Raw genomic sequence first — 19097 nt, forward strand, 5'->3', positions numbered from 1 at the left:
CTGTGCGCCTCTCTCTCTCTGTGCGCCTCTCTCTCTCTGCGCGTCTCTCTCTCTGTGCGCCTCTCTCTCTCTGCGCGTCTCTCTCTCTCTGCGCGTCTCTCTCTCTGCGCATCTCTCTCTCTGCGCGCGTCTCTCTCTGCGCGTCTCTCTCTCTGCGTGTCTCTCTCTGCGCATCTCTCTCTCTCTCTGCGCGTGTCTCTCTGGCCGTCTCTCTCTCTGTCTGCGCATCTCTCTCTGCGCGTCTCTCTGCGCGTGTCTCTGTGCGCATGTCTCTCTGCACGTCTCTCTCTCTCTGCACGTGTCTCTCTCTGCGCGTGTCTCTCTCTCTGCACGTCTCTCTCTCTCTGCACGTGTCTCTTCTCTGTGCGTGTCTCTCTCTCTGCGCGTCTCTCTCTCTCTGCACGTGTCTCTCTCTGCGCGTCTCTCTCTCTCTGCGCGTCTCTCTCTCATTGCGCCTCTCTCTCTCTGCGCGTCTCTCTCTCTCTGCGCGTGTCTCTCTCTCTGCACGTCTCTCTCTCTGTGCGTGTCTCTCTCTCTGCACGTCTCTCTCTCTGTGCGCCTCTCTCTCTCTGCGCGTCTCTCTCTCTGTGCGCCTCTCTCTCTCTGCGCGTCTCTCTCTCTGTGCGCCTCTCTCTCTCTGCGCGTCTCTCTCTCTCTGCGCGTGTCTCTCTCTCTGCACGTCTCTCTCTCTCTCTGCGCGTCTCTCTCTCTGTGCGCCTCTCTCTCTCTGCACGGTCTCTCTCTCTGCGCGTCTCTCTCTCTCTGCGCGTGTCTCTCTGCGCGTCTCTCTCTCTGTGCGCCTCTCTCTCTCTGCGCGTCTCTCTGCACGTCTCTCCCTCTCTGCGCGTGTCTCTCTCTGTGCGCCTCTCTCTCTCTGCGCGTCTCTCTGCACGTCTCTCCCTCTCTGCGCGTGTCTCTCTCTGCACGTGTCTCTCTCTATGCCTCTCTCTCTCTGCACGTCTCTCTCTCTGCGCCGCTCTTGCTCTCTCCTGCGTGTCTCTCTTTCTCTCTGAACGTGTCTCTCTCTGCACGTCTCTCTCTGCGTGTTTCTCTCCCACATGTCTCTCTCTCTCTGCACGTATCTCTCTCTGTGCGTGTCTCTCTCTCTGTGCACTTCTCTCTCTCTGTGCGCCTCTCTCTCTCTATGCCTCTCTCTCTCTGCACGTCTCTCTCTCTGCGCCGCTCTTGCTCTCTCTGCTTGTCTCTCTTTCTCTCTGAACGTGTCCCTCTCTGCACGTCTCTCTCTGCGTGTTTCTCTCCACATGTCTCTCTCTCTCTGCACGTCTCTCTCTGCGCTTCTCTCTCTCTCTGCGGGTCTTTCTCTGCACGTGTCTCTCTCTCTGCGCGTCTCTCTCTCTCTCTGCGCACCTCTCTCTCTGCGTGTCTCTCTCTCTGCGCGTCTCTCTCTCTCTCTCTCTGCGCGTCTCTCTCTCTCTCTGCGTGTCTCTCTCTCTGCGCACCTCTCTCTCTGCGTGTCTCTCTCTCTGCGCACCTCTCTCTCTGCGTGTCTCTCTCTCTGCGTGTCTCTCCTCTCTGCGTGTCTCTGTGCGTCTCTCACTTTCTCTGCGCGTCTCCTCTCTGCGCGTCTCTCTGCGCGTCCTCTCTGCGCGCCTCTCTGCACGTCTCTCTGTGCGCCTCTCTCTCTGTGTGCCTCTCTCTCTGTGCGTCTCTCTCTGTGCGTCTCTCTCTCTCTCTCTGTGTCTCTCTCTCTCTCTGTGCGTCTCTCTGTGCGCCTCTCTCTCTGTGTGCCTCTCTCTCTGTGCGTCTCTCTCTGTGCGTCTCTCTCTCTCTCTCTGTGTCTCTCTCTCTCTGTACGTCTCTCTACCTTTGTGTGTGTGTGTCTCTCTCTCTCTGTGCGTCTCTCTCTCTCTGCGCGTCCCTCTCTCTCTCTGCGCATCTCTGTCTCTCTGCGCGTCTCTCTCTCTCTCTGCGCATCTCTCTCTCTCTCTGCGCGTCCCTCTCTCTCTCTCTCTGCGCGTCCTCTCTCTCTCTGCCCGTCTCTCTCTCTCTCTCTGCGCATCTCTCTCTCTCTCTCTGCGCGTCCCTCTCTCTCTCTGCGCGTCCCTCTCTCTCTCTGCGCGTCTCTCTCTCTCTGCGCGTCGCTCTCTCTCTGCGCGTCTCTCTCTCTCTCTCTGCGCGTCCCTCTCTCTCTCTGCGTGTCTCTCTCTCTCTCTGCGTGTCTCTCTGCGTGTCTCTCTCTCTCTCTGCGCGTCTCTCTCTCTCTCTCTCTGCGCCGCTCTCAGTCTCTCTGCGTGTCTCTCTCTCTCTCTGTGCGTCTCTCTCTGTGCGTCTCCCTCAGTGACCCCTCTCTCTCGGTGCATCTCTCTCTCTCTCTCTGCGCGTCTCTCTCTCTCTCTGCGTGTCTCTCTCTCTCTCTCTCTGCGCGTCTCTCTCTCTCTCTGCGTGTCTCTCTCTCTCTCTCTCTGCGCGTCTCTCTCTCTCTCTGCGCGTCTCTCTCTCTCGTCTCTGCGCGTCTCTCTCTCTCTCTCTGCGCGTCTCTCTCTCTGCGCCACTCTCACTCTCTCTGCGTGTCTCTCTCTCTCTGAACGTGTCTCTCTCTGAGCGTCTCTCTCTCTCTCTCTGCGTGTCTCTCTCTCTCTCTCTGTGCATCTCTCTGTCTCTATGTGTGTCTTTCTCTCTGCGCGCCCCTCTCTCTCTGAATGTGTCTCTCTCTCTCTCGGTGCATATCTCTCTTTCTGCGTGTCTCTCTCTCTCTCTCTCTCTGCATCTCTCTATCTCTGTGCATCTCTCTCTCTCTCTCTCTCTCTGTGCGTCTCTCTCTGTGCGTCTCCCTCAGTGACCCTCTCTCTCTGCGCGTCTCTCTCTCTCTTTGCGCGTCCCCTCTCTCTCTCTGCCCGTCTCTCTCTCTCTTCTGCGCGTCTCTCTCTCTCTCTCTGCGCGTCTCTCTCTCTCTGCGCGTCCCTCTCTCTCTCTGCGCATCTCTGTCTCTCTGCGCGTCTCTCTCTCTCTCTGCGCATCTCTCTCTCTCTCTCTGCGCGTCCTCTCTCTCTCTGCGCGTCCCTCTCTCTCTCTGCGCGCTCTCTCTCTCTCTGCGCGTCTCTCTCTCTCTGCGCGTCTCTCTCTCTCTCTGCGTGTCTCTCTCTCTCTCTGCGTGTCTCTCTCTCTCTCTGCGTGTCTCTCTCTCTCTCTGCGCGTCTCTCTCTCTCTCTCTCTGCGCCGCTCTCACTCTCTCTGCGTGTCCTCTCTCTCTCTCTGTGCGTCTCTCTCTGTGCGTCTCCCTCAGTGACCCTCTCTCTCGGTGCATCTCTCTCTCTCTCTCTCTGCGCGTCTCTCTCTCTCTTCTGCGTGTCTCTCTCTCTCTCTCTCTGCGCGTCTCTCTCTCTCTCTCTGCGCGTCTCTCTCTCTCTCTGTGCGCGTCTCTCTCTCTCTCTCTCTGCGCGTCTCTCTCTCTGCGCCACTCTCACTCTCTCTGCGTGTCTCTCTCTCTCTGAACGTGTCTCTCTCTGTGCGTCTCTCTCTCTCTCTCTGCGTGTCTCTCTCTCTCTGCGCGTCTCTCTCTCTCTCTGCGCGTCTCTCTCTCTCTCTCTGCGCGTCTCTCTCTCTCTCTCTCTGCGCGTCTCTCTCTCTGCGCCACTCTCACTCTCTCTGCGTGTCTCTCTCTCTCTGAACGTGTCTCTCTCTGTGCGTCTCTCTCTCTCTCTCTGCGTGTCTCTCTCTCTCTGAACGTGTCTCTCTCTGAGCGTCTCTCTCTCTCTCTCTGCGTGTCCTCTCTCTCTCTCTCTGCGCATCTCTCTCTCTCTCTGCACGTCTCTCTCTCTCTCTGCGTGTCTCTCTCTCTCTCTGCGCGTCTCTCTCTCTGCACCGCTCTCACTCTCTCTGCGTGTCTCTCTCTCTCTGAACGTGTCTCTCTCTGTGCGTCTCCCTCAGTGACTCTCTCTCTGTGTGCGTCTCTCTCTCTCTGCACGTCCCTCTCTCTCTCTGCGCGTCCTCTCTCTCTCTGCGTGCCTCTCTCTCTCTCTGCATGCCTCTCTCTCTCTCTGCGCGTCTCTCCTCTCTCTCTCTGTCCGTTCTCTCTCTCTCTCTCTCTGCGTGCCCTCTCTCTCTCTGTGCGTCTCTCTCTCTCTCTCTCTGCGCGTCCCTCTCTCTCTCTGCGCGTCCCTCTCTCTCTCTCGCTCTCTCCTCTGAACGTGTCTCTCTCTGAGCGTCTCTCTCTCTCTCTCTCTCTGCGCGTCTCCCTCTCTCTGCGCGTGTCTCTCTGTGCGCTCTCTCTCTGTCTCTGCGCGTCTCTCTCTCTCTGCGCGTCTCTCTCTCTCTGCGCATGTCTCTCTGCGCGTGTCTCTCTCTCTGCGCATGTCTCTCTGTGCGTCTCTCTCTCTGCACGTCTCTCTCTCTGCGCGTCTCTCTCTCTCTGCACATCTCTCTCTCTCTGCGCGTCTCTCTCTCTGCGCGTCTCTCTCTCTCTGCGCGTGTCTCTGCGCGTCTCTCTCTCTGCGCGTCTCTCTCTCTGCGCGTCTCTCTCTCTGCGCGTCTCTCTCTCTGCGCGTCTCTCTCTCTCTGCGCGTCTCTCTCTCTGCGCGTCTCTCTCTCTGCGTGTCTCTCTCTCTGCGCGTGTCTCTCTGTGCGTCTCTCTCTCTCTGCGCATGTCTCTCTGCGCGTGTCTCTCTGCGCGTCTCTCTCTCTGCGCATCTCTCTCTCTCTGCGCGTCTCTCTCTCTGCGCGTCTCTCTCTCTGCGTGTCTCTCTCTGCGCATCTCTCTCTCTGTCTGCGCCTCTCTCTCTCTGCGCGTCTCTCTGCGCGTGTCTCTGTGCGCATGTCTCTCTGCACGTCTCTCTCTCTCTGCACGTGTCTCTCTCTGTGCGTGTCTCTCTCTCTGCGCGTCTCTCTCTCTCTGCACGTGTCTCTCTCTGTGCGTGTCTCTCTCTCTGTGCGCGTCTCTCTCTCTGTGCGCCTCTCTCTCTCTGCGCGTCTCTCTCTCTGTGCGCCTCTCTCTCTCTGTGCGCCTCTCTCTCTCTGCGCGTCTCTCTCTCTGTGCGCCTCTCTCTCTCTGCGCGTCTCTCTGCGCGTGTCTCTGTGCGCATGTCTCTCTGCACGTCTCTCCCTCTCTGCGCGTGTCTCTCTCTGTGCGTGTCTCTCTCTGTGCGTGTCTCTCTCTCTCTGCACGTATCTCTCTCTGTGCGTGTCTCTCTCTGTGCGTGTCTCTCTCTCTGTGCGCCTCTCTCTCTCTATGCCTCTCTCTCTCTGCACGTCTCTCTCTCTGCGCCGCTCTTGCTCTCTCTGCGTGTCTCTCTTTCTCTCTGAACGTGTCTCTCTCTGCACGTCTCTCTCTGCGTGTTTCTCTCCACATGTCTCTCTCTCTCTGCACGTCTCTCTCTGCGCTTCTCTCTCTCTCTGCGGGTCCTTCTCTGCACGTGTCTCTCTCTCTGCGCGTCTCTCTCTCTCTCTGCGCACCTCTCTCTCTGCGTGTCTCTCTCTCTGCGCGTCTCTCTCTCTCTCTGCGCGGTCTCTCTCTCTCTCTGCGGTGTCTCTCTCTCTGCGCACCTCTCTCTCTGCGTGTCTCTCTCTCTCTGCGCACTTCTCTCTCTGCGTGTCTCTCTCTCTGCGTGTCTCTCTCTCTGCGTGTCTCTGTGCGTCTCCTCACTTTCTCTGCGCGTCTCCCTCTCTGCGCGTCTCTCTGCGCGTCTCTCTGCACGTCTCTCTGTGCACCTCTCTCTCTGTGTGCCTCTCTCTCTGTGCGTCTCTCTCTGTGCGTCTCTCTCTCTCTCTCTGTGTCTCTCTCTCTCTGTACGTCTCTCTACCTTTGTGTGTGTGTGTCTCTCTCTCTCTGTGCGTCTCTCTCTCGCTGAGCGTCCCTCTCTGTCTCTCTCTCTCTCTCTCTCTGTGCATCTCTCTGTCTCTATGTGTGTCTTTCTCTCTGCGCGCCCCTCTCTCTCTGAATGTGTCTCTCTCTCTCTCGGTGCATCTCTCTCTCTCTCTGCATATCTCTCTTTCTGCGTGTCTCTCTCTCTCTCTCTCTCTGCATCTCTCTATCTCTGTGCATCTCTCTCTCTCTCTCTCTCTGTGCGTCTCTCTCTGTGCGTCTCCCTCAGTGACCCTCTCTCTCTGCGCGTCTCTCTCTCTCTCTGCGCGTCCCTCTCTCTCTCTGCGCATCTCTGTCTCTCTGCGCGTCTCTCTCTCTCTCTGCGCATCTCTCTCTCTCTCTGCGCGTCTCTCTCTCTCTTTGCGCGTCCCTCTCTCTCTCTGCCCGTCTCTCTCTCTCTCTGCGCATCTCTCTCTCTCTCTCTGCGCGTCTCTCTCTCTCTCTGCGCGTCCCTCTCTCTCTCTGCGCATCTCTGTCTCTCTGCGCGTCTCTCTCTCTCTGCGCGTCTCTCTCTCTCTCTGCGCGTCCCTCTCCTCTCTCTGCCCGTCTCTCTCTCTCTCTCTGCGCATTCTCTCTCTCTCTCTCTGCGCGTCCCTCTCTCTCTCTGCGCGTCCCCTCTCTCTCTCTGCGCGTCTCTCTCTCTCTGCGCGTCTCTCTCTCTCTCTCTGCGCGTCCCTCTCTCTCTCTGCGTGTCTCTCTCTCTGCGCACCTCTCTCTCTGCGTGTCTCTCTCTCTCTGCGCACCTCTCTCTCTGCGTGTCTCTCTCTCTGCGTGTCTCTCTCTCTGCGTGTCTCTGTGCGTCTCTCACTTTCTCTGCGCGTCTCCCTCTCTGCGCGTCTCTCTGCGCGTCTCTCTGCACGTCTCTCTGTGCACCTCTCTCTCTGTGTGCCTCTCTCTCTGTGCGTCTCTCTCTGTGCGTCTCTCTCTCTCTCTCTGTGTCTCTCTCTCTCTGTACGTCTCTCTACCTTTGTGTGTGTGTGTCTCTCTCTCTCTGTGCATCTCTCTCTCGCTGAGCGTCCCTCTCTGTCTCTCTCTCTCTCTCTCTCTGTGCATCTCTCTGTCTCTATGGTGTGTCTTTCTCTCTGCGCGCCCCTCTCTCTCTGAATGTGTCTCTCTCTCTCTCGGGTGCATCTCTCTCTCTCTCTGCATATCTCTCTTTCTGCGTGTTTCTCTCTCTCTCTCTCTCTGCATCTCTCTATCTCTGTGCATCTCTCTCTCTCTCTCTCTCTGTGCGTCTCTCTCTGTGCGTCTCCCTCAGTGACCCTCTCTCTCTGCGCGTCTCTCTCTCTCTCTGCGCGTCCCTCTCTCTCTCTGCGCATCTCTGTCTCTCTGCGCGTCTCTCTCTCTCTCTGCGCATCTCTCTCTCTCTCTGCGCGTCTCTCTCTCTCTTTGCGCGTCCCTCTCTCTCTCTGCCCGTCTCTCTCTCTCTCTGCGCATCTCTCTCTCTCTCTCTGCGCGTCTCTCTCTCTCTCTGCGCGTCCCCTCTCTCTCTCTGCGCATCTCTGTCTCTCTGCGCGTCTCTCTCTCTCTGCGCGTCTCTCTCTCTCTCTGCGCGTCCCTCTCTCTCTCTCTCTGCGCGTCCCTCTCTCTCTCTGCCCGTCTCTCTCCTCTCTCTCTGCGCATCTCTCTCTCTCTCTCTGCGCGTCCCTCTCTCTCTCTGCGCGTCTCTCTCTCTCTGCGCGTCTCTCTCTCTCTCTGCGCGTCCCTCTCTCTCTCTGCGTCTCTCTCTCTCTCTGCGTGTCTCTCTGCGTGTCTCTCTCTCTCTCTGCGTGTCTCTCTCTCTCTCTGCGTGTCTCTCTGCGTGTCTCTCTCTCTCTCTGCGTGTCTCTCTCTCTCTCTGCGCGTCTCTCTCTCTCTCTCTCTGCGCCGCTCTCAGTCTCTCTGCGTGTCTCTCTCTCTCTCTGTGCGTCTCTCTCTGTGCGTCTCCCTCAGTGACCCTCTCTCTCGGTGCATCTCTCTCTCCCTCTCTGCGCGTCTCTCTCTCTCTCTGCGTGTCTCTCTCTCTCTCTCTCTGCGCGTGTCTCTCTCTCTCTGCGTGTCTCTCTCTCTCTCTCTCTGCGCGTCTCTCTCTCTCTCTGCGCGTCTCTCTCTCTCTCTCTGCGCGTCTCTCTCTCTGCGCCACTCTCACTCTCTCTGCGTGTCTCTCTCTCTCTGAACGTGTCTCTCTCTGAGCGTCTCTCTCTCTCTCTCTGCGTGTCTCTCTCTCTCTCTCTGTGCATCTCTCTGTCTCTATGTGTGTCTTTCTCTCTGCGCGCCCCTCTCCTCTCTGAATGTGTCTCTCTCTCTCTCGGTGCATCTCTCTCTCTCTCTGCATATCTATCTTTCTGCGTGTCTCTCTCTCTCTCTCTCTCTGCATCTCTCTATCTCTGTGCATCTCTCTCTCTCTCTCTCTCTCTCTGTGCGTCTCTCTCTGTGCGTCTCCCTCAGTGACCCTCTCTCTCTGCGCGTCTCTCTCTCTCTCTGCGCGTCCCTCTCTCTCTCTGCCCGTCTCTCTCTCTCTCTGCGCGTCTCTCTCTCTCTGCGCGTCTCTCTCTCTCTTTGCGCGTCCCTCTCTCTCTCTGCCCGTCTCTCTCTCTCTCTGCGCGTCTCTCTCTCTCTTTGCGCGTCCCTCTCTCTCTCTGCCCGTCTCTCTCTCTCTCTGCGCGTCTCTCTCTCTCTCTCTCTGCGCGTCTCTCTCTCTCTCTGCGCGTCTCTCTCTCTCTCTGCGCGTCCCTCTCTCTCTCTGCGCGTCTCTCTCTCTCTCTCTGCGCATCTCTCTCTCTCTCTGCGCGTCCCTCTCTCTCTCTCTCTGCGCGTCCCTCTCTCTCTCTGCCCGTCTCTCTCTCTCTCTCTGCGCATCTCTCTCTCTCTCTCTGCGCGTCCCTCTCTCTCTCTGCGCGTCCCTCTCTCTCTCTGCGCGTCTCTCTCTCTCTGCGCGTCTCTCTCTCTCTGCGTGTCTCTCTCTCTCTGCGTGTCTCTCTCTCTCTCTGCGTGTCTCTCTCTCTCTCTGCGCGTCTCTCTCTCTCTCTCTCTGCGCCGCTCTCACTCTCTCTGCGTGTCTCTCTCTCTCTCTGTGCGTCTCTCTCTGTGCGTCTCCCTCAGTGACCCTCTCTCTCGGTGCATCTCTCTCTCTCTCTCTGCGCGTCTCTCTCTCTCTCTGCGTGTCTCTCTCTCTCTCTCTCTGTGCGTCTCTCTCTCTCTCTGCGCGTCTCTCTCTCTCTCTCTGCGCGTCTCTCTCTCTCTCTCTGCGCGTCTCTCTCTCTGCGCCACTCTCACTCTCTCTGCGTGTCTCTCTCTCTCTGAACGTGTCTCCTCTCTGTGCGTCTCTCTCTCTCTCTCTGCGTGTCTCTCTCTCTCTGAACGTGTCTCTCTCTGAGCGTCTCTCTCTCTCTCTCTGCGTGTCTCTCTCTCTCTCTCTGCGCATCTCTCTCTCTCTCTGCACGTCTCTCTCTCTCTGCGTGTCTCTCTCTCTCTCTGCGCGTCCTCTCTCTCTGCACCGCTCTCACTCTCTCTGCGTGTCTCTCTCTCTCTGAACGTGTCTCTCTCTGTGCGTCTCCCTCAGTGACTCTCTCTCTGTGTGCGTCTCTCTCTCTCTGCACGTCCCTCTCTCTCTCTGCGCGTCCCTCTCTCTCTCTGCGTGTCCCTCTCTCTCTCTGCGCGTCCCTCTCTCTCTCTGTGCGTCTCTCTCTCTCTGTGCCTCTCTCTCTCTGCGCGTCTCTCTCTCTCTCTGTGTGCGTCTCTCTCTCTCTCTCTCTGCGTGCCTCTCTCTCTCTGTGCGTCTCTCTCTCTCTCTGTCTCTGCGCGTCCCTCTCTCTCTCTGTCTCTCTCTGTGCGTCTCCTCAGTGACTCTCTCTCTGTGTGCGTCTCTCTCTCTCGTCTCTCTCTGCGCGTCTCCCTCTCTCTGCGCGTGTCTCTCTCTCTCTGTGCGTGCCTCTCTCCTCTCTCGTCGCTCTCTCTCTCTCTCTCTGCACGTCTCTCTCTCTCTCTCTCTCTCTGAACGTGTCTCTCTCTGAGCGTCTCTCTCTCTCTCTCTGAGCGTCTCTCTTTCTCTCTGCGTGTCTCTCCCACTCTCTGACGTCCTCTCTGTCTCTCTGCATCTCTCTCTCTGCGCGTCTCTCTCCTTTGCGTCTCTCTCACTCTCTGAACGTGGCTCTCTCTGAGTGTCTCTCTGCGTGTCTCTCTCTCTGCGTGTCTCTCTCTCTGTGCGTCTCTCTCTCTGCGTGTCTCTCTCTCTCCACACGTCTCTCTCTCTCTCTCTGCGCGTCTCTCTCTGTGCGTCTCTCTCTCTCTCTCTGTGCGTCTCTCTCTGTGCGTCTCTCTCTCTGTGCATCTCTCTCTCTCTCTGTGCGTCTCTCTCTCTCTCTGTGCGTCTCTCTCTCTCTGTGCGTCCCTCTCTCTCCTCTGCGCGTCCCTCTCTCTCTGCGCGTCTCTCTCTCTGTGCATTTCTCTCTCTCCCCTGCGTATCTCTCTCTTTCTCATTGTATCTCTCCTGCATGTCTCTCTCTCTCCCTGCGCCTCTCTCTCTCTGAACGTGTCTCTCTTTCTCACGGTGCATCTCTCTCTCTCTGTGCATATCTCTCTCTCTCTGCGTGTCTCTCTCTCTCTCTCTCTCTCTCTCCGTGTCTCTCTGCGTGTCTCTCTCTCTCTGCATCTCTCTATCTCTGTGCATGTCTCTCTCTCTGCGCGTCTCTTTCTCTGTGCGTGTCTCTCTCTCTCTGTGTCTCTCTCTGTGCGTCTCCCTCAGCGTCTCTCTCTCTCTGCGCATCTCTCTCTCTCTGCGCGTCCCTCTCTCTGCGCGTCTCTCTCTCTCTGCGTGTCTCTCTCTCTCTCTCTGTGCCCCTCTCTGTCTGCACGCCTCTCTCTGTCTGCACACCTCTCTCTCTCTCTCTCTCTGCGCGTCTCTCTCTCTCTCTCTGTGCGCTCTCTCTCTGTGCGCCTCTCTCTCTCTGCGTGCCTCTCTCTCTCTGCGTGCCTCTCTCTCTCTCTCTCTCTGCGCGTCCCTCTCTCTCTCTGCGTGCCCCTCTCTCTCTCTGTGCCTCCTCTCTCTCTGTGTGCCTCTCTCTCTCTCTCTGCGTGCCTCTCTCTCTCTCTCTCTCTGCGCGTTCCCTCTCTCTCTCTGCGTGCCCCTCTCTCTCTCTGTGCCTCCCTCTCTCTCTGTGTGCCTCTCTCTCTCTCTCTCCTGCGTGCCTCTCTCTCTCTCTCTCTCTCTCTGCGCGTCCCTCTCTCTCTCTGCGTGCCCCTCTCTCTCTCTGTGCCTCCCTCTCTCTCTGTGTGCCTCTCTCTCTCTCTCTGCGTGCCTCTCTCTCTCTCTCTCTCTCTGCGCGTCCCTCTCTCTCTCTGCGTGCCCCTCTCTCTCTCTGTGCCTCCCTCTCTCTCTGTGTGCCTCTCTCTCTCTCTCTGTGCCTCTCTCTCTCTCTCTCTGTGTGCCTCTCTCTCTCTCTGTGCCTCCCTCTCTCTCTGTGTGCCTCTCTCTCTCCTCTCTCTGCGCGTCCCTCTCTCTCTCTCTGTGCGTCTCTCTCTCTCTCTCTGTGCCTCTCTCTCTCTGCATGCCTCTCTCTCTCTGCGCGCCTTCTTCTCTCTGCGTGCTTCCCTCTCTGTCTGCGTGCCCCTCTGTCTCTGTCTGCGTGCCCCTTTCTCTCTGAGCGTCTCTCCATCTGTGCGAGTCTCTCTCCGTCTACACGTCTCTCTTTCTGCGCCTCTCTCTCTGTCTGCGCGTCTCTCTCACTTTCTCTGTGCCTCTGTCTCTCTCTATGTGCCCCACTCTCTCTCTGTGCGCCTCTCTCTCATGCGCGCCTCTCTCTCTGTGCGCCTCTCTTTCAGCGCGCCTCTCTCTCTGCGTGCCTCCCTCTCTCTTTTAGATTAGATTACTTACAGTGTGGAAACAGGCCCTTCAGCCCAACAAGTCCACACCACCCCTACATCTACCCACCCATACATCTACCCCTTACCTAACACTAGGGACAATTTAGCATGGCCAATTCACCTGCCCTGCACATCTTTGGACTGTGGGAGGAAACCGGAGCACCCGGAGGAAACCCACGCAGACACGGGGAGAATGTGCAAACTCCACACAGTCAGTCGCCTGAGGCGGGAATTGAACCCGGGTCTCTGGCACTGTGAGGCAGCAGTGCTAACCACTGTGCCACCGTGTCACCTCTGCACCCCTCTCTGTGTGTGCGCCTCTCTCTCTCTCTCTGTGCACCTCTCTCTCTCTCTCTGTGCGCCTCTCTCTCTCTCTCTGTGCACCTCTCTCTCTCTCTCTGTGCACCTCTCTCTCTCTCTCTCTGTGCACCTCTCTCTCCTCTCTCTGTGCGCCTCTCTCTCTCTCTCTGTGCCTCTCTCTCTCTCTCTCTGTGCGCCTCTCTCTCTCTCTCTGTGCGCCTCTCTCTCTCTCTCTGTGCGCCTCTCTCTCTCTCTCTCTGCGCGCCTCTCTCTCTCTCTCTGCGCGTTCCTCTCTCTCTCTGCACGCCCCTCTCTCTCTCTGTGCCTCCCTCTCTCTCTGTGCGCCTCTCTCTCTCTCTCTGTGTGCCTCTCTCTCTCTCTCTCTGTGCCTCTCTCTCTCTCTCTGTGCGCCTCTCTCTCTCTCTCTGTGCGCCTCTCTCTCTCTCTCTCTGCGCGCCTCTCTCTCTCTCTCTGCGCGTCCCTCTCTCTCTCTGCACGCCCCTCTCTCTCTCTGTGCCTCCCTCTCTCTCTGTGTGCCTCTCTCTCTCTCTCTCTGTGCCTCCCTCTCTCTCTGTGTGCCTCTCTCTCTCTCTGTGCCTCTCTCTCTCTCTCTCTGTGTGTGCCTCTCTCTCTCTCTCTCTGTGCCTCCCTCTCTCTCTGTGTGCCTCTCTCTCTCTCTCTCTCTGTGCGTCTCTCTCTCTCTCTCTGTGCCTCTCTCTCTCTGTGTGCCTCTCTCTCTCTCTCTGCATGCCTCTCTCTCTCTGCGCGCCTTCTTCTCTCTGCGTGCTTCCCTCTCTGTCTGCGTGCCCCTCTGTCTCTGTCTGCGTGCCCCTTTCTCTCTGAGCGTCTCTCCATCTGTGCGAGTCTCTCTCCGTCTACACGTCTCTCTTTCTGCGCCTCTCTCTCTGTCTGCGCGTCTCTCTCACTTTCTCTGTGCCTCTGTCTCTCTCTATGTGCCCCACTCTCTCTCTGTGCGCCTCTCTCTCATGCGCGCCTCTCTCTCTGTGCGCCTCTCTTTCAGCGCGCCTCTCTCTCTGCGTGCCTCCCTCTCTCTGCATCCCTCTCTGTGTGTGCGCCTCTCTCTCTCTCTCTGTGCACCTCTCTCTCTCTCTCTGTGCACCTCTCTCTCTCTCTCTGTGTGCGCCTCTCTCTCTCTCTCTGTGCACCTCTCTCTCTCTGTGCACCTCTCTCTCTCTCTCTGTGCACCTCTCTCTCTGTGCACCTCTCTCTCTCTCTCTCTGTGCGCCTCTCTCTCTCTCTCTGCGCCTCTCTCTCTCTCTGTGCCTCTCTCTCTCTCTGTGCACCTCTCTCTCTCTCTCTGTACACCTCTCTCTCTCTCTCTGTGCGCCTCTCTCTCTCTCTCTGTGCAACCTCTCTCTCTCTCTCTGTGCGCCTCTCTCTCTCTCTGTGCGCCTCTCTCTCTCTCTCTGTGCGCCTCTCTCTCTCTCTCTGTGCGCCTCTCTCTCTCTCTCTCTGTGCACCTCTCTCTCTCTCTCTGTGCGCCTCTCTCTCTCTCTCTGTGCACCTCTCTCTCTCTCTGTGCACCTCTCTCTCTCTCTCTGTGCGCCTCTCTCTCTCTCTCTGTGCGCCTCTCTCTCTCTCTCTCTGTGCGCCTCTCTCTCTCTCTCTCTGTGCGCCTCTCTCTCTCTCTCTGTGCACCTCTCTCTCTCTCTGTGCACCTCTCTCTCTCTCTCTGTGCGCCTCTCTCTCTCTCTCTGTGCGCCTCTCTCTCTGTGCGCCTCTCTCTCTCTCTCTCTGTGCGCCTCTCTCTCTCTCTCTGTGCGCCTCTCTCTCTCTCTCTCTGTGCGCCTCTCTCTCTCTCTCTCTGTGCGCCTCTCTCTCTCTCTGTGCACCTCTCTCTCTCTCTCTCTCTGTGCGCCTCTCTCTCTCTCTCTCTGTGCGCCTCTCTCTCTCTCTCTGCGCGTCTCTCTCTCTCTGCGCGTCTCTCTCTCTCTCTCTGCGCGTCCCTCTCTCTCCTCTGCGTGTCTCTCTCTCTCTCTGCGTGTCTCTCTGCGTGTCTCTCCTTTCTCTGCGTGTCTCTCTCTCTCTCTGCGTGTCTCTCTGCGTGTCTCTCTCTCTCTCTGCGTGTCTCTCTCTCTCTCTGCGCGTCTCTCTCTCTCTCTCTCTGCGCCGCTCTCAGTCTCTCTGCGTGTCTCTCTCTCTCTCTGTGCGTCTCTCTCTGTGCGTCTCCCTCAGTGACCCTCTCTCTCGGTGCATCTCTCTCTCTCTCTCTGCGCGTCTCTCTCTCTCTCTGCGTGTCTCTCTCTCTCTCTCTCTGCGCGTCTCTCTCTCTCTCTGCGTGTCTCTCTCTCTCTCTCTCTCTCTGCGCGTCTCTCTCTCTCTCTGTGCGTCTCTCTCTGTGCGTCTCCCTCAGTGACCCTCTCTCTCGGTGCATCTCTCTCTCTCTCTCTGCGCGTCTCTCTCTCTCTCTGCGTGTCTCTCTCTCTCTCTCTCTGTGCGCCTCTCTCTCTCTCTCTCTGTGCGCCTCTCTCTCTCTCTGTGCGCCTCTCTCTCTCTCTCTGTGCGCCTCTCTCTCTCTCTCTCTGTGCACCTCTCTCTCTCTCTCTGTGCGCCTCTCTCTCTCTCTCTGTGCACCTCTCTCTCTCTCTCTGTGCGCCTCTCTCTCTCTCTCTCTGTGCGCCTCTCTCTCTCTCTCTGTGCGCCTCTCTCTCTCTCTCTCTGTGCGCCTCTCTCTCTCTCTCTCTGTGCGCCTCTCTCTCTCTCTCTGTGCACCTCTCTCTCTCTCTGTGCACCTCTCTCTCTCTCTCTGTGCGCCTCTCTCTCTCTCTCTGTGCGCCTCTCTCTCTCTCTCTCTCTGTGCGCCTCTCTCTCTCTCTCTCTGTGCGCCTCTCTCTCTCTCTGTGCGCCTCTCTCTCTCTCTCTCTGTGCGCCTCTCTCTCTCTCTCTCTGTGCGCCTCTCTCTCTCTCTGTGCACCTCTCTCTCTCTCTCTCTTTGTGCGCCTCTCTCTCTCTCTCTCTGTGCGCCTCTCTCTCTCTCTCTGTGCGCCTCTCTCTCTCTCTCTCTGTGCGCCTCTCTCTCTCTCTCTGTGCGCCTCTCTCTCTCTCTCTGTGCGCCTCTCTCTCTCTCTGTGTGCGCCTCTCTCTCTCTCTCTGTGCACCTCTCTCTCTCTCTCTGTGCGCCTCTCTCTCTCTCTCTGTGCGCCTCTCTCTCTCTCTCTCTGTGCGCCTCTCTCTCTGTGCACCTCTCTCTCTCTCTCTGTGCGCCTCTCTCTCTCTCTCTGTGCGCCTCTCTCTCTCTCTCTCTGTGCGCCTCTCTCTCTCTCTCTGTGCGCCTCTCTCTCTCTCTCTGTGCGCCTCTCTTTCTCTCTCTCTGTGCGCCTCTCTCTCTCTCTCTCTGTGCGCCTCTCTCTCTCTCTCTCTGTGCGCCTCTCTCTCTCTCTCTGTGCGCCTCTCTCTCTCTCTGTGTGCGCCTCTCTCTCTGTCTGGGCGCCACTCTCTTTTCTGGGCACCGCTCTCTCTGTTTGGACGCATCTCTCTCTCTCTCTCTATGCCTCTCATTCTGTCTATGCCTTTCTCTCTCTCTGCATGCCTCCCTCTCTCTCTGTCTGTGTGCCTCCCTCTCTCTCTCTGCATGCCTCCCTCTCTCTCTGTCTGTGTGCCTCCCTCTCTCTCTCTGCGTGCCTCCCTCCCTCTCTGTCTCTGTCTGCGCGCCGCTCTCTCTCTGTGTGCCTCTCTCTCGATCTGCACACCTTTTTCTCTCTCTCCGTCTGAGCACCTCTCTCTCTGCACTCCTCCCTCTCTGTCTGTGCCTCTCTCTCTCTTCTCTCTCTCTGTCTTCCCCCACCTGACATTTTCCCATGCTTCCCCTCTCAGACAATCACATTGGCCTGATGGTAATAACACGGTTTCTCCTGCTACAGATGCTTCCAGTGCTTGGTTTTTAGTTCTGATATCCAGCAGTATTTTGCTTTTATTTTAGTGTTTTGTCAACATTGCTTTTTTTTATTGCAGTCATGAAATCTTCCAGTCATTCACTGGAAATTGAATTCTCTGTTTAACAGTTATCAGTGTTTCTGAGGATTGTAGAGGAAGTGCTGAACAATTTCCGAGTTATTGCTGAGTTGGGGCAGGATTGGCTGGACGACGAGAGGTTGTCGAGGTTGGGTTTATATTCTCCAGCGGTTTGGAAACTGACAGGTGACCTCATTGAAGCTGACAAAATTCTTGCAGGACCTGACAGAGTAGGTGCAGGAAGTTTGTCCCTGACTTGCAGGGTGTGCCGGGCTGTAACCAGGAGGACACAGTTTCTTAAGAAGAGGCAAAATCTGAAAAGGGGAGTATGTCTTTGCTCATCGGGTGGTGAATCTTATCGCCTGCAGAGGGCTGTGAAAGAAGTAATTGAAAATATTCAAAAATGAAATGGCTTGAATTCTGGGGATTAATGCCGTCACTGTTATGGGGATAACACAGGAATGTGGAGTCCAGCTGGATCTTAAATGCCACAGCAGGGATTCAAGGATCAATGGCTGACTCTGACTCCTGTGTCTTTGATTACAGGGATTACAAACTGGCATTTTGCAAACTCTCATCTTAGCAACATTCTCGTGACCCTTACAGTGCTGCATAGCTTCCAAAGTCTATCCACCATCTACAAGGCACAAGTCAGGAGGGTGAGGAAATACTTCCCCTTGCCTGAATGGGGGCAGCTCCAACAGCACTCAAGAAACTTGACAGCATCCAGGACAAACCCGATTGGCACCACACCTACAAACATCCCCTCCCTCCCCCACTGACGCTCAGTAGCAGCAGTGTGTACTATCTACAAGATACACTGCAGAAACTCACCAAAGATCCTCAGACAGCACCTTCCAAACCCATGATCACTTCCATCCAGAAGGACAAGGGTAGCAAGTCCTTGGGAACACCACCACCTGCAAGTTCCCCTGAGCCACTCCCCACCCTGATTGAAAGTTCCTTCACAGTTGTTGAGTCACAATCCTGGAATTCCCTCCCTCCCAGCATTGTGGGTCAACCCACAGCAAGTGGACTGCAGTGATTCAAGAAAGCAGCTCACCACCACCTTCTCAAGGGGTAAATAGGGATGGGCTATCAATGCTGGCCAGTCAGCGACACCCACATCTCACAAATGAACAGAAAAAATGACGAGAAGTTACAGTGACTAGAATTGTGCACCAATGGTGGTTTCATTGGGGCTTTGTACAGTTATAACAGAACTTCTTACTCTATTCTAGGAGACTTTCATTTGTGCCTATACCCCTCTTCATATGTGGACACTTTGTTCACTCAGACACAGTCTCATTGGTATGCCCTTGGGCAGGTTTTCACTTGATGTGTGATATAATATTGGCCAACATGTGACATTTGAAACATCACAACTAATTTCATGACCTTTATCAACAGAGAGAAGTCCCATCAAATATATTCTGTGGCCCAGTGAGATACTGTATGTTCTTGAGGAATGGTTGATATTGGGTGAAATTCAAATTTTTTGGCCTAAGAAATCATTCATTTCTTACATACTGTTTATGTTGTCTGTTTCTTTCAGTTAAAGAATTCAAATTCTCTGTGTTAATCACACAGTCATCCTGATGCAAACACACTTTATTGATCGAGCACACTATTAAAGGGAGCTGTTTGGTTCCTTGTTACCATGCATTGTCCTCACATTATTTCTCGGACAATCCACCCACTAATATGGCAGTATGACAGCAAGAATCTCTATTTAAACCTGATAATGACATCAATCTTATTTCTCGCTGGCTGTTTTCACCGGAGTTGCATTTTGCAGGATATCTGTCCGTGTTTACTCCCATTACCTGGACCAATGAGCCACCCATGTGAGATCATGAGCAGTTAGTAAACAAAGCTGCATCAGTGCTACGTGAAGCAAGTGTCCCATTTTTGTGTCAGTTTGTGCAATGCTGTCCTTTTCCATTTCAGTGGAAAGCTGGTTTCTCCAAAATGGAAGACATTCAAAGGCTTGGCACTTCAATGGAAGGACAAAATCCGCCTCAACAATGCCATCTGGCGGGCCTGGTTCATACAGTGTAAGTGTAATAAGCATTCTTCCCTGGACTTCTTCTCCAGCTCTTCCATTCTCTATTCCTGCTTTGTCCAAAAGAATATTTGGGGTGTACCTGGGCATCATTCTTTTCTTCAAAATCATTTAGATTGGAAATAATGAGCCAAACCTTCCAGTCTCCACATTATTGCAGGTGGCACTTACAACTGAAGATGACATCTGGCACCCATGTGGGCACAGTCTAGGAAGTTTCAACTTCCAGTCAGCAGTTCCCCCACTCTCTGAGACCCTCCACAAATGTCTCTGACCCTGAGTTAGAGTCAGAGATTTCATACCTTCATTATCTAGGTGGTTATATCAAAATGTTGGACAGATTAAAATCTCATGCAATATTTGGGTAACTTCCTAACTGGCATACTGACTACTCCCTTGACCACTCACCAACCCTCCAACACAACCCATCTCCCATGTGACTGTACCAGACCCAGCTCCCATGTGACTGTACCAGACCCAGCTGCCATGTGACTGTACCTGACCCAGCTCCCATGTGACTGTACCAGACCCAGCTCCCATGTGACTGTACCAGACCCATCTACCATGTGACTGTACCTGACCCAGCTCCCATGTGACTGTACCTGACCCATCTACCATGTGACTGTACCAGACCCAGCTCCCATGTGACTGTACCTGACCCATCTACCATGTGACTGTACCAGACCCAGCTCCCATGTGACTGTACCTGACCCATCTACCATGTGACTGTACCAGACCCAGCTCCCATGTGACTGTACCAGACCCATCTACCATGTGACTGTACCTGACCCATCTACCATGTGACTGTACCTGACCCATCTACCATGTGACTGTACCAGACCCAGCTCCCATGTGACTGTACCAGACCCATCTACCATGTGACTGTACCAGACCCATCTACCATGTGACTGTACCTGACCCAGCTCCCATGTGACTGTACCTGACCCAGCTCCCATGTGACTGTACCTGACCCAGCTCCCATGTGACTGTACCAGACCCAGCTCCCATGTGACTGTACCTGACCCAGCTCCCATGTGACTGTACCTGACCCAGCTCCTATGTGACTGTACCTGACCCAGCTCCCATGTGACTGTACCTGAC

The 19097-nt window shown here is 55.6% G+C and overlaps 1 protein-coding gene across 1 annotated transcript in view; it reads left to right on the plus strand.

The window, feature by feature from the left end:
- mlxipl (MLX interacting protein like) overlaps nucleotides 1-19097 on the plus strand; it is a 253703-nt gene that overhangs the window by 71143 nt on the left and 163463 nt on the right. Inside the window, exon 2 of the mRNA XM_072589170.1 lies at nucleotides 17882-17988. Within this exon, the coding sequence (XP_072445271.1) occupies nucleotides 17882-17988 (107 nt within the window). The remainder of the gene's footprint in view (nucleotides 1-17881; nucleotides 17989-19097) is intronic.

This window comes from Chiloscyllium punctatum, chromosome 19, assembly GCF_047496795.1.
Source record: "Chiloscyllium punctatum isolate Juve2018m chromosome 19, sChiPun1.3, whole genome shotgun sequence".
In the NCBI taxonomy this organism is placed as follows: Eukaryota; Metazoa; Chordata; class Chondrichthyes; order Orectolobiformes; family Hemiscylliidae; genus Chiloscyllium; species Chiloscyllium punctatum.